Source organism: Pristis pectinata, chromosome 8, assembly GCF_009764475.1.
Source record: "Pristis pectinata isolate sPriPec2 chromosome 8, sPriPec2.1.pri, whole genome shotgun sequence".
NCBI classification, from domain to species: domain Eukaryota; kingdom Metazoa; phylum Chordata; class Chondrichthyes; order Rhinopristiformes; family Pristidae; genus Pristis; species Pristis pectinata.
This window is the reverse complement of record NC_067412.1, coordinates 18,027,809-18,042,151: the sequence shown is the minus strand read 5'-3', so window position 1 is coordinate 18,042,151 and position 14,343 is coordinate 18,027,809. Positions and strand designations below refer to the sequence as shown.

Sequence of the window (14,343 nt, the reverse complement as noted above, 5' to 3'; positions counted from 1 at the left end):
CATTACTTAAACTCTTATGCTTAAAAGCATCATTCTTTGAAGCAAGAACAAACAGGAAGGATTAAACAATAGGGACAGAAGACTAAATGGAGCTCTCTCCTATGCTGGCCGAAAAGCAATCAATTGAAACAATGAACAATTCCAAATCAACTTGTTAATTTTTACTTAAAATGCACGAATAAACAATAAGAAATTTTCACAGTGAGTACAACTGATCGCTTTTCCAATGTTCTTCCGTTATGAGACACAGTTAACATTTTAAATGTAGGCATACTGTTCCAGCTAGGGCATTCAAACTTGCTCAGCCAGAGAGTGTGAGAGAATACATTTGCATATGAAACCCCTCTTGCCCTGCTTGTTCCCAAGTAGAGATGGGATCGTTGGATGTCGGTTTGGCCCAACTGTCTAACACAAAGTTAGAACTCTTAAAGGAACTGCCCATATTTTAAGGCGGAAGTCAACAAAATAGTTATGGCCTGGCTGTACAAATGGAGTGAAACACTCATAAACCTGCAAAGGAGCCATCTTCCCATTAAATGTTTGAAATTGTACATATTGATGTGGTCTACCAATTAATATTCTATTCTCTTAACGTGATTTCAGCCTTTTGTAGGATAAAGTACAAGAAAAAATATCTTAATAATACTTAACATTAATATCTTTTTAATTATGAAAATGCATTGTATATGATAAAGGCTAATCTGTTTTGGAGTCCCCTATGAGAAGTGTAAGCAATGGAGGAGTCTGGATAGTCCAATTTTAAAAAAATGTGGTTGTACTATTAAAGCTAGACTACAGCTAACAGGTTAACATTTTAGCTGTTTTCACTCTGTTAAAAGATAATATATAAGCAACATAAAATTTACACACCAATGAGTAGAGAAAATATGGTATGACCCTGCCATCTACTGGTGGTGTATTGGGAAATCTTTGAACATTAATTTAGACTGCAGAAACAAATCCCGAGTTGAGTCAATGCACTCACTTTCACTAATTATTTGGTTATTAACATACCTAAGGAATATCTAACTACAGTAATTACACAGAAAACTTGCACTATAAAATAAACTCAATTATCTTAAGCATCAACCTATATAATTGGATCAAACTATTCAGTTGATCCAACAGATTCTTGCATTGTGAAGTACAAAGTAGCCTTGAGAGCTAGCCCCAACGAGATGAATCCAAATACAGAAATTTTGAATTGAAAATATTCAGCATAGGTAAAATCCAGATTGTTACATCGGCTAAGCGTGATTAGCACAGCAACAAAATACTACCCTAATTCCACACAAAAAGTATAAGTGAAAAACAATCTGAATAATGCATCCTAAAGTGATAGTTATACACTACTAATTTCAGCAACAATCTGTATTACAACTACCTGCATTCAATGAATGCTCCAACTTTATTCACTGACCTATGCTAAGTTAACCAACCTCACCCTCAGTGACTCATCAGGTTGCTAATACTCATTCTCAGCCAATACACTGCCTCAATAATGCTGAAAGGAAAAATTAATCTGCTTCAGCTAGTGCAGTCTCAGCAGGACTGGGAAGTTATAAATTCTGATAAACAATGCAAAGCATTAGAGCTGTAAAATCAAACACCTCTTGAGAGATTTTTATTCAAAAAAATCACATCACTATTTTTTCCTAAACCAATTAGTTATAAAATTAAGTTTTAAAATGATTATTTTCCTGTAAATATATTTTAAAATAGTTAAATAGTGATAATGTTACAAGAAAAAATTAAACAAAAGCAGCAATGAGATCACAAGACCAAAAAATGCCCAAGGTCAGTATAGTTTGCTCCAGCTAATGACAGAGCTTATTCTCAATCGAAGAGAAATATAGAGAATCTACAATTACTTCAATCTTGCTTCATTAAACTCATAAAGCAAATATATTAATCAGTAAACAATTTTTCATTGTCTATCATCATTGAGGGATATTCATGCTCCTTCAAACTTTGCTCCACTTTACTCACTGAAGATACAAATTAACTAAATAGCAATGCAAGATACTTACGAGGGAACATATTTTGCTATCATCTGCAAAGCTCGATGGCAGATGTCAAAATTTCGGGGAAGATCTGCAAAGTGAAAATAAGTTAAGAATTTCTTTCAGAGCTAATAAGGCATGGCAGATTTATGCTTTTGCAGCACAGGAAAATGATTAAAACTGCTTCACAATGCTTTTGAAAATTAGTGCGATACATCACATTTATTCAAAACACAGGAAATACTTAACACAAGCAATGGGTGAAAAAGGTTCAAAGGTTGGTCCATAATCACAAACCTACCATTCTGAGCATTTCCATTCAGCAGAACTATAGATTATTAAAGAGATCCAATATTTCTCCCCAAGGCAGGGTAGCAACAAAAAAAAGGGCTCCCGGTTCTTGTAACTGCTGGTTTTGATAAGTCAGTATGTTGTGAGAACTGCAAGGATATTTCCAAAGAAAATTTAAAAAGTAATCTTTGATCTAAAGGTTACTAGATAAAAGTTCCTAATATCTTTGTTCTGCAGAGTAATAAGATTAATTATGTTGCCAATAACAAACTGCTGGAGAAACTCAGTGGGCCCGTGGGGGAAAAGGAATTGGCAATGTTTTGGGTCCAGACCCTACATCAGATCTGAGAGTGGAGGGAAGATAGCCGGTATAAAGAAAGGGAGAGGGCCAGTAGGTGGACCAAGGAGGGATGAAGGATGTTGGGTAGATGGAGGCAGGTGGGGGAGGGGGAGATGTGCAGTTGGGAGACAGAGGTGGATGGGGGATAGATGGAAGCAGACAAGGTAAAAATAAAGGCCAGATGGAGCTGGGGAGAGGTGGATAAGCGGAAACACAAAGGCTGTCAGTGCTGAAATGTAGGAAGGTGATTAATGGGAACCATTAGAGGAGAGATAAAAGGCAGATAAAGAGGAAGGGACAAGTGGACCAGGAAGTCACGCAGGGAGTGGTCCTTGTGCAAGGCAGAAAGGAGTGGGGAGGGAAAGATGCGGCTTGTGATGTGATCCCATTGCAGCTAGCAAAAATGACGATGGACATTGTGCTGGATGTAGGGTGAAAGTAGGGTGAAAGGCGAGGACGAGGGGAACTCTTATCTCTGTTGCTTTGGTAATTATGTTGCTCTCTGTTCCAATGTTCAGTCACATATTAAGCAGCAAAAAAATCCAGTGGAAGAGATAAGAACCATAAATGACACCGAGTTTACAAGCATGAACATAATGCTTAAAGTAGCAAATTAAAAGCATGCACTCCTAAATAGTACAACTGAAACAAATTAACTTAGGAATGAATGACAAATACAAGATATTTATCCTTGAATGCCAAAGAACCATTAATGAAATTTGTGATACATTGACAATCATGATGGGTGAGCCATATATGGAAAGTGATCCTGGTAGATTATTAAAAGTACTCCTACTTTCATCATACACACACTCATTTCCTGCAAATTCATTTCCCAGTGAAAAGCAGCTGAGAGAAATGGAAGATTCTTACTGATGAACATAATCCAAATGGACTGCTGAATACTTTACAACGCCATGCACCTGGGCTTCAGAAGAACATCAAGTCTGTCCATTAAAGATTTCTCCCAAAGCTTAAAGCCTCAGAGATTCACGGTAAATCTGCATTTGGATAAGGGCTCAAAGACGATGAAAGAAACCTTTTTAAAAATGCAGTTCAGTTGGAAAAAGGGGAATTTTAAGTGCATGAGGCACCAGTCTTGGAATCCCTACAGTTGATAACTTACAACACCAATTAAGGTCAATTCACAGATGATTCAAAATGAAAAAGGCCTGATGAATCAGAGACAAAACAGAAAATACAAAATCAATTGGGCAAAATTTATTTGGACAGAAATTAACAAAAATTATCAAAACAATGCATTGAAGTGCAAGTTACTGCAGATAGGAACTGTACAGAGAATATTGTTAATAAAATTCAGACTATGTGGCTTCATTTGTTTGGGTTATTCTTTTTGATTTCGATATCAGTTTAAATTTTCAGGGAATGTATTTGCTCATTACAAAAACATGGAATGGGCTGCCAGAAACGGTGGTGGAGGCGGATACGATAGAGTCTTTCAAGAGACTGTTAGATAGGTACATGGAGCTGAGTAAAATAGAGGGCTATGGGTAAGCCTAGTAATTTCTAGGGTAGGGACATGTTCGGCACAGCTTTGTGGGCCGAAGGGCCTAAACTGTGCTGCAGTTTTTCTATGTTCTAAACTGTGAAACGATGATTTCTGTCTTCACTGTTCAAGCAGCATACTTTAACATGCTTAGAGTGCTTAAAAAAAACTTACTTTCATCTTCATCCTCAGAGTCTGAGATATCCACGCCATTTTCTTGGATAACAATTCTCCCTATAAATATTAAAAAGGATTAATATTTAAAATATTGGGGTATGAAAATGATGAGTTTACTATCAGCTGCAAAGTGACCCAATTGTACTTCTATTTTCCACCAGATGCCTCCTTTTTCAAAATAAAAGTTACCCTTCAGCACATCCAGTGCTGTTATCAGTCTCTCCCATCTATCACATGACAACATCCTTCCTCAAACTCTCCCAAAAAAACAAATATCATCCAGCCATTTCCCAAATGTTGCTCTCGCCTTTCATTTACCTCCCCAATTCTCTGTGCACCTGGCAAAAAGCACATGCTTAGTGAATGAAACAAAGCCACGCTACCAAGTGACAATGGTTTATGCAGACTCAAAAGATGCAATTACATGACTTCCATTCCTTCAAATGTGCTACTCCAGTGAAGCATGGGATCACAAACATTAGGTATCAACATTCAGAACTTAGGTTGATCCTTCTTACTATCTGTTTCCAATCCATAATGTACCGAACTGCAACTCTCAAATTAGGAACTTGCTCTTTGTCACACACATTAAGTGTTCACTGTCCATGCATTGATTCCCACTTCAGAAAATCTGTTCTACTTAAATCAAAGATAAATTTCAATCCCATTGTGTCTGCATGCCACTGAGTTCAGAATCAACACTAATTTTTTGAAGCGATAGCTAAAGAAAATGCCACCAAATCACCTGCACGTTCAGCAATAGGAAATGATCTATAAGGAAGTAAATTTAGAGTAAAAAAAAATTGTAAATTGCAACTGTTTACAAAAGCGAGTCTATCAATACACACCCTACAATCGTGTTCTGCACTTAAAAACAAGTACATGGGAGAATGATAAACAACTTCAACCAAAGCACAGCTCTGCTCCTGCACTTTTTAAAGATAGAGGCTACTCTGTCAAATATATTAGAAGTAAAGCAAATATATAATTACCTGGTACAAAATTGGAGACGATCATACTGAGGCAAGACCTTAGGTAGACTGTCTGTGCTGACACTAAGTTGCTTAAAAAGGCCAAGTATTCTTCGACCACCAACAGGCTTCGACATAACCACGGCAGCTTCTGAAATTCATTTAAGTAATAAGATAAGGCATAAAGTGTGAAAGCTTAAACATCTTCAACAAATCTTGTCAGGACATAATATCAAAATGGCAAATTACAGAAATGTGTGAAAGAAAATGCAAAGAAACTAACCAGTATTTTGCTAACGAGGTACTCGAAATCTTTTGTCAACTGCGCTACAGAGGCACGGAATTCCTGAAGCCAATTGATTATTTGAGCATCCTGAGAAAAAAATACACAAATAAAAACAGATTTCAAAATGTGACAGTTAAAAGCATAGAGATGATACTTAATCAGTTAATCTAAATTCTGTTAGCACATGAAGACTCCGATTCAAGTTTAAGAAATCTATTTATATAGTATCTAAAAATATCTTCTGAATATCCCCAGAAATGTATTACAGCAAACTAGTTACTTCGAAGAGCTGTCACAAGTCATTAAGATAACGTCCCAGCCAAGTTGCATAGCATCTCAAAAAAAAGTAACGATGAGCACAGTGCACCAAACTTTGCAAGTAGTTTACCTACACCGCAAAATTTGAAAAGATCAATCTTGAATCCACTACAGGAGTAGTAGGGATTTTGTAAGGGTTGTTACGGTGTAACAGTAGCATCAGTTATCAGATCAGGAGGTCTCAACGTGCTTCATTTAGAAGTCAGATCAGAAATGACTCCAGATTTACACTACACTGATTGATTCGATGTGATGTGAATCTGACATTTAGGTTTGTCATAATAATGATAAAGCGATCAAATATGATTGGTTGGGGATTGGAAAGGTTCAAAAACAAATAACCAGAGCATTAAGAAAAACATAAGAAAAGCTAAACAACACAATTTGTTGATTACCTTTATTTCAGGATCAACCAGCTGCGTCATCAGCAAATTATAATCTGTAGCATCTCCCTGAGGGAAAAGCAGAGTTGAAATCAAATGTCCAAATAGACAATAAAATTTCCCATATGCTGATACAAATATTATTAATAGGTTTACCTGCTTATACTTCTTTAGGGTTTCTGAAACAGTTCCACCAAATCGAACAGTTTTCCTTGGTGGGGAATTGAGGAATTCACTCTCCCCCAACATTGTCAATGGAATCCTTCAGGAAATTAGAAACAATTATTTGTATGCTGTATACAGCTCCCTCTTTCCCCTTTTCAAATCTACCACATATCCCTTTCCTCAAAAATCCACTATTCAGTTCCTGTAAACCATAGCCCCATCTTCAACCTTCTTTCCTCAATTCAACACGTTTCCTTCTAAATCTATCCCACTGTTATATGTATGATCCCAAATTAGAATATTTATCTGTACCATAGGACCAAAACAGTCCTAACAGTCATAAATCGAATAGCTGTGATTATGGTAGCTTTTCCTGCTGATTCCTTTTTAGTGTCCTTGCAGTTTTAATAGTGTAGAACACTCATCTCCTGCATTGTCCAGCTGAATGTGACTGCTCCTACTTACCTAGCTAAAGAATTTCCCGCAATGGCTTCTCTTCCCATTGCCTCCTCATTTTATTTGGTTCTCCTATCAGAGATTATCCTTGATGTATCTGGCCCGCACTATTTTCATATTATCTTAGTCCATGCTGGCTCACGAAACATTCCCATTCCCCAACTAATTTTCCCTGTAACCTATTCTCCCCACATTCCCATCGGGTTCTACCACCCATCCACACTACGGGTAACTTACGGTGGCCAATTAACCTACCAAAGTGCACATCTTTGGGATGTGGAAGGAAACCAGAGCCCCCAGAGAAATCCATGAAGTCACAGGAAAGTACAAATTCTACACTGACAATTCCAGAGGTCAGATTGAAACCGGGTCAGTGGAGCAGAACTACTAACTGGATCACTGTGCCACTCTCATCCACAAGCTTCTCTCTATAAATATCAACTGGAAGCATAACTTCCAGTTGATATTTTCCACCATGCACTGATGGCATTCAATGCCTATCTAAACCCTCCACTGTAACTTGTCAATGCATTGTCATTTTGCTCATCTGACCGTCAGTTCTGGATGAGATATAATTTCTTCCAATTAAGTACTGAATCATCATCATTGAGCCATCATCATTGATTTGTAGCCATGCTGTCACCTCTGTTCCCTTGTAATGGTTCCACCTGCTGCCAAGACTATCCGGTAGAATGAACTAGAACCAGTAAGCTCAGAACACTGCCACAGTATTTGCACACAGCCCAAGTTTCTGACTCCGTCCTCCCCATCACAAAGACCAAGCGTTTCCACCATGGCATGTTCCCCATTTCGTATCCTACTACAAAAACCTCTTCTGCATTATTTTTAAGCTTAATTATTCAAATACCTCCCTGGAAAGCCTTTCATTTTCAATCCTCCAGGAACTTTTCCAAAACTCTGCTTACCTTTATCCTATGAACAGTACTACTCTTGTCCTGTCCATCTCACACCTCACTCCTGAGCTTGAGGCCTACATTAACTGAGTCCTTCAATATCTTCATTTTGTGCTTCTCAGGTTCAAATTCCTCCACGTCTTTGCACAGTGCCCCACACAATTGTAACATACTTTCCTAATTCTAAACTCCAACCCTCTTGCAATAATGACTTTCCTAATTCTAAACTCCAACCCCCTTGCAACCCATTTGCCTTCTTAACCACTAACTACACCTGCCTGCTAACACTTCACTCAATCTGCAGTCTTTTTTTCCAATTAGATAATAATGTCTTTAGATTTCTCTTAGTCAAGTGTATGACCTCACACTTTCCCACATTAAACTCCATTTGCCAAGTTTTCACCCACTCACTCAACCTATCTATCTGTTGCAGAATCCAAATATCCTCATCACAACATACCCTCCCACCTTCTTTTGTCCGTGGCAAAGCTGGATACCTTAAACTTTGCTTCCTTCAGGTCATTAATATAAATCATAAATAATTGAAAGCCAAGAACTGATCCTTGGGGCATTTCACTCGTTACATGCTTCCAGGCTGAAAAAGACCCATCTTCTGTGTAATAACCAATTATCTATCCATGTTACACTAATGCCATGAGCTCTTATCCTAAGCACCAGTCTATTATGTGGCATCCTGTCAAAAGCCTTCTGGACATCTAAATAAATTGCATCTACATGGTCCTTTCTATTAACTCTGGTTGTTACACCCTCAAAGAATTCTAGCAAATTTGTCACACGATTTATTTTTGTAAAACCATATTGACTTGGTTTGATTATATTAAACTTCTCTAAATGACTAACCCTTTCTTGCTTGATTAGAGACTCAAGCATCTGTTAGTGCTACCAGGGAGGGTTTAAACTAGATTGGCAGGGGGGAGGGATGCAAATCAGCAGATGGGAGGCTGGAAATTGAGGCTATAGAGCTCCAGCAGAGAAGCAGGGGTACATACCAGGTTCCCAGCAAAGCAGCACTATCAGTAGTGTTGCTCTTTATACATAGAACTATAATGATCCGTTTTAGCTCTCTTGTTCCTAGGACTCCTCATAAGCACTAAGCAAGGCACCAGTATGATGGAAATACGTAGAAGCTTCAGTGCCTGGTTATAGTAAGACTGCAAATACAACAAACAGAGTTATATTAATTCAATGCCAGTAAGGTCAGTAGACGAGACAGACAGCAACATGGCAGAGAGTGAGGAAAGACTGTTGGATTAAATTGCATTTATTTCAATGTAAGAGGCCTGACAGGTAGGCAAGGATAGCTACATTGGACTGGGATATTATAGCTATTACAAAAAAATGGCTAAGGGAGGGACAGGACTGGCAGCTAAATGTTCCAGGGTACAGATGCCATAGGCAGGATAGAGGTGCAGGAAAGAGAGGAGGGGGAGTTGCATTTCTGATTAAGGAGAACATCAAGGGAGTAGTCCAAGATGAAATTACTGAAGCATCATCCAGTGAGGCTTTATGGGTAGAACTGCGAAATAAGGGGAAGGTCACCTGGTTGGGATTGCACAATAGGCCTTCTAATAGGCAACAGGAATTAGAGGAACAAATAAGCAGGGAGACTGCAAGAGTAATAGGGTTCTCATAGTAGGGGATTTTAACTTTCCTGATATAGACTGGGAATGCCATACCGCTAAGGGCCTAGATGGGGTGGAATTTGTTAAGTCTGTTCAGGAAAGTTTCCTCAGATGATATTTGGAAGGCCCTATTCGGGAGAGAACAAAACCAAGGTGTCAGTGGGGGAGCACTTTGGGACCAGTGACCATAGTTCTAATAGTTTTAAATTAGTTATGGAAAGGGACAGATCTAGTCCACAAGTTAAAGTTCTAAATTGCGGCAAGGCAAATTTTGACAGTATTAGACAGGATCCTGCAAAAGTTGACTGCAATAGGTTGTTTGCAGGCAAAGGGATATCTGCCAAGTGGGAGGCTTTTACAAGTGAAATATCGAGAATTTAAGATAGCATGTTCCTGTTAGAGTGAAGGGCAAGGCTGGTAGGAGAATGGAACCCTGGATGATGAGATATTGATGCTCTTGTCAGGAAAAAGGAGGCATGAGTCAGGTACAGGCAACTGGGATCAAATGAATCCCTGGAGGAGAATAGGGGATGCAGGAGAATACTCAAGAAGGAAATCAGAAGGGCAAAAAAGGGGCATGAGATGGCTTTGGCAGAGAAGATTAAGGAGAATCCAAAGAGATTTTATGTATATTGAGGGAAAAAGAGTAACTAGAGAGAGAATAGGGCCCCCCAAAGACCAAAGTGGACATCTTTGTGTGTGGAGCCTCAGGAGATGGGTGAAGTCCTCAATGAATATTTCTCCTCTGCTTTCACTGTGGAGAAGACATGAAGACTGGAGTTAGTTAATGGGGATGTCTTGGGGATAGTCCACATTACAGCAGAGGAGGTACTGGATGTCTTAAAATGTATGAAGGTAGATAAATCTCCAGGGCCTGATCAGGTAAATCCAAGAACACCAATGGGAAGCTGGAGAAGAAATTGTGGGAGCCCTGGCTGAGATATCATCGTTAGCGACTGGTGAAGTGCTGGAAGATTGGAAGATGGCTAATGTTGTGCCTTTATTTAAGAAGGGCTGCAAAGAAAAACCTGGGAACTATAGACCTCACATCTGTGGTAGGTAAGTTACTAGAAGAGAATCTGATGAAATAAGATATACAAGCATTTAGAAACACAGGGATTGATTAGAGATAGTCAGCACAGCTTTGTGCGTGGGTGGGAGATCACGTCTCTCAAATTTGATCGAGTTTTTTTTGAAGAAGTAACCAAGAAGGCCAATAAGGGCAGGGCATTAGACATGATCTATGTAGACCTCAGTAAGGCCTTTGATAAGGTTCTGCATGGGAGGCTGCTATGGAAAGTTAGATCGCATGGGATCCAGGGAGAGCTAGCTAATTGGATACAGAATTAGCTTGACGGTTGGAGGCAGAGGGTGATGGTGAAAGGTTGTTTTTCAGACTGGAAGCCCATGATTAGTGGTGTTCCCCAGGGTTCAGTACAGATCCATTGCTATTTGTCATCTATATCAATGATTTGGTTGAGAATGTACAAGGCATGGTTAGTAAGTTTGCAGATGACACTAATGTAGGTGGTGTCATTTGACAGTGAAGATGGTCATCAGGATATACTGAAGAATCTTGACCAGCTGGGTAAGTGGATGGAGCAATAGCAAATGAAGTTTAATTCAGGTAAGTGCAAGGTGTTGCATTTTGGGAAGACAAATCAGGGTAGGACATTCACAATCTATGGCACGGTCCTGGGGAGTATTGTAGAACAGAGGGATCTATGCGTAAAGTGGCGTCACAGGTAGACGTTGGTAAAGAAGGCTTTTGGCATGCCTTCGTGAGTCAGGGCACTGAGTATAGAAGTTGGGATGTTATGTTGCAGTTGTACAAGATGTTGGTGACACCGCATTTGGAGTATTGTTCAGTTTTGGTCACTCTGCTATAGGAAAGATTTCATTAAGCTGAAAAGTGCAGAGCAGATTTACAACAATGTTTCCATCACCCGAACAATGGGTGAGAGGTTAAGCAGGTTGGGACCGTTTTCATTGGTGTGCAAGAGAAAGAGGGGTGATCTTAAAGTGGTGTATAAAATCATGAGGGGCATAGATAGGGCTGACACACAGTCTTTTTCCCAGGGTTGGGAAATAAAGAACTAGAGGGCATAAGTTTATGGTGAGAGGGGAATGATTCAAAAGGATCTGAAGGGCAACTTCTTCCACACAGGGTGGTACATGTATAGAATGAGCTGCCAGAGGAAGTGCTTGAGGGTGGTACAATAACAACTTTTAAAAGATAGTTGCACAGATACATGGATGGGAAAGGTTTAGAGGGATATGGGCCAAACTCGGGCAAATGCGACTAGCTTTGATGGGAATCTGGGTCGGCATGGACCAGTTGGGCCGAAGGGCCCATTTCCGTGCTGTATGACTCTATCTTGCCAACAACTGATGTTTTAACTCTGGAGAGCCCAAACATCTCAAGGAACAATCTGACAAAGGTTTATTAAACCTGTTTGAAATTACACCTGCCCTCAGTAAGAAGCCCAAAACTGAACACAGTACTCCAGCAGTGGTCACACCTCAATCCTTACTCTTCTACACTGATCTTTTCACACAAGGTCAGCAAACCATTAGCCTTCCTAACTGCTTGCTGCATTAACTGTGTTCATCTACAAGGCCATTTGTAGAAGTACATTTGTACAAGTACATTAACTGTGGTTCATCTAGAAGGCCATTTGAATCTACTGTGTCATGGGTCCATTCCTCTTTGTGTAAATCGTCCCCTGCAAGTCAGCACCGAACATCCAGTCAAGTCGGCTTAGAACCAAACCCTAACTCTGCAGCCTTGGAGAGGAAAGGCCACAACTACATTGTGAGCAGGGATTGTTTCTGACTAGCTTGTCTTTCCCTAGATTTATGACTAGTTGCTCAAATGCCTATAATCAGGGACGGAAGGCCAACTGCCCCAGAGACTAGACGGATGGGCGGATCCGCTCTCGCCGGGGGGGGGGGTCCGGGGGTGACTGGGGGTCGGGCACTTGCTAGGGGTCTATGGTGGGGGGTGGGGGTTGGGGCAGCCAGGGATCGTGCTTGCCAGGGGTTTGGGGGTGTGTGGAGGGGTTTGTGGGGTGGTTTGGGTTGGGAGGGTGGAGTTGGGGGAGTGGGGGTTGGTGGGCTGGGAAGAGGGATCATGCACTCTCGCGGGGGAGGGGGGGGTTTGGGAGGTGGGGGAGTTGGGGGGGTGGGGAATGGGATCGTGCACTCGACGGGGGGGTTTCGGGGGGTTGGGAGGTGGTGGTGGTGGGGGGAGTAGTTGGGAGGGTGGAGAGGGGGATTGCGCACTCGCCGTGAGGGGGGGTTGGAGGGTGGTAGGGGGAGGAGTTGGAGAGGGGGAAAGAGGGATCGCGCACTCCCTCAGGGGGGTGGGGGTGGGGGGAGCGATCATGCACTCCCTGGGGGGAGAGGGATCACGCACCCCGGGGTGGGGGGTGTTGGGTGGTGGTGGGGGTGGGGGGAAGGATCACGTACTCCTCGGGGGGGGGGGTGTGGGGGGGGTGGTGGTGGGGGGGGGGGGAAGGATCGCGCACTCCTCGGGGGGGGGTGTTGGGGGGGGTGGTGGTGGGGGGAAGGGATCGCGCACTCCCGGGGGGGGGGGGGGGGTCTGGGGGGTGGCGGTGGTGGGGGTGGGGGGAAGGATCGCGCACTCCTCGGGGGGCGGGATGTCGGGTGGGGGGAAGGATCGCGCACTCCCGGGGGGGGGGGTCTGGGGGGTGGCGGTGGTGGGGGTGGGGGGAAGGATCGCGCACTCCTCGGGGGGCGGGATGTCGGGTGGGGGGAAGGATCGCGCACTCCCCGGGGGGGGGGGTCTGGGGGTGGTGGTGGGGGGAAGGATCGCGCACTCCCCGGGGGGGGGGGTCTGGAGGTGGTGGTGGTGGGGGGAAGGATCGCGCACTCCTCGGGGGGGGGGGAAGGATCGCGCACTCCTCGGGGGGGGGGGAAGGATCGCGCACTCCCCGGGGGGGGGTCTGGGGGTGGTGGGGGGAGGGATCGCGCACTCCCGGGGGGGGGGGTCTGGGGGTGGTGGTGGGGGGAGGGATCGCGCACTCCCGGGGGGGGGGGGTGGACACGTTTCTGCAGCGCCCCGAACCAGGCCCGCAACCTTCTCCACCGGCCTTCAGACTCCGCTTCGGGGCCCCAGCGCTACCCATTCCTCCCCGGAGCCAAGAGGCGCCCAGTACCGTCGGATGAGCGGGTGATGCCGTGACACGTTGCGGCGACAGGCCGATCCAGAACCGCGCTGCCGGTTATCCACTGCCAACACCTCCGCCCGGCCTCGGCGCCATGCTCCTGCCTCGGAAACACTCACACTTCCTCCGGAAGAACAGCAGCGAGGGGTTGGCTCGATGGCTGCTCATCGGTGGGAGGCTCCCTCCCTCGGCACAACTCCCCATGCAGTGCACAAACTAAAGCGGCTCAGGTCGAAGAGAGAGAGAATCAACCTTTAGGTCGATGGTCGTTTTCTCAGAGCTTTAGTACGTGATCCGTTTGGACACATTTGCTCCCAGAAAACAAACTGCGTATTTGGGTATAAAGTGCTCCAGCAATCCCTGGGGAATGCAACCGGTACCCGACCGCAGAATGATGCCTGGACAGCAGAGATCCACACGGTCAGGAGAAGAGTTATAAGATGTTTGAATTTATTTAGTCCCAGTCATGACTTTAATACATCTCTAACTATGTTGCAACAAGTGGAGTCAGTGGGCACCGACCTTACACACAGCAAGCTCCCCAAAACAGCAGTTCCATTACATCCAGAAAACAGTGTTAGTGTTGTAGATTTGGCCGAATAAATTTTGGCCAGGATACCGTGGGTAATTTCCCCGATCTTAAAAATAGCCTCACGGACTCAAAGGAAACAGAAAATGGACTTGGTTTAACATTTCAAC

The 14,343-nt window shown here is 43.0% G+C and overlaps 1 protein-coding gene across 1 annotated transcript in view; it reads right to left on the bottom strand.

Annotated features, from left to right (window-relative positions):
• The window catches only part of rrn3 (RRN3 homolog, RNA polymerase I transcription factor), a 32,410-nt gene extending 18,663 nt beyond the window's left edge, over positions 1–13,747 (bottom strand). Inside the window, exons 1-8 of the mRNA XM_052021410.1 lie at positions 13,636–13,747; positions 8,822–8,983; positions 6,433–6,538; positions 6,289–6,345; positions 5,573–5,662; positions 5,311–5,440; positions 4,316–4,375; positions 2,031–2,094 (exon numbers count right to left, since the gene is read on the bottom strand). Of these exons, the coding sequence (XP_051877370.1) occupies positions 2,031–2,094; positions 4,316–4,375; positions 5,311–5,440; positions 5,573–5,662; positions 6,289–6,345; positions 6,433–6,525 (494 nt within the window). The 5' untranslated portion in view covers positions 6,526–6,538; positions 8,822–8,983; positions 13,636–13,747. The remainder of the gene's footprint in view (positions 1–2,030; positions 2,095–4,315; positions 4,376–5,310; positions 5,441–5,572; positions 5,663–6,288; positions 6,346–6,432; positions 6,539–8,821; positions 8,984–13,635) is intronic.
• Positions 13,748–14,343: the final 596 nt, after the last annotated feature.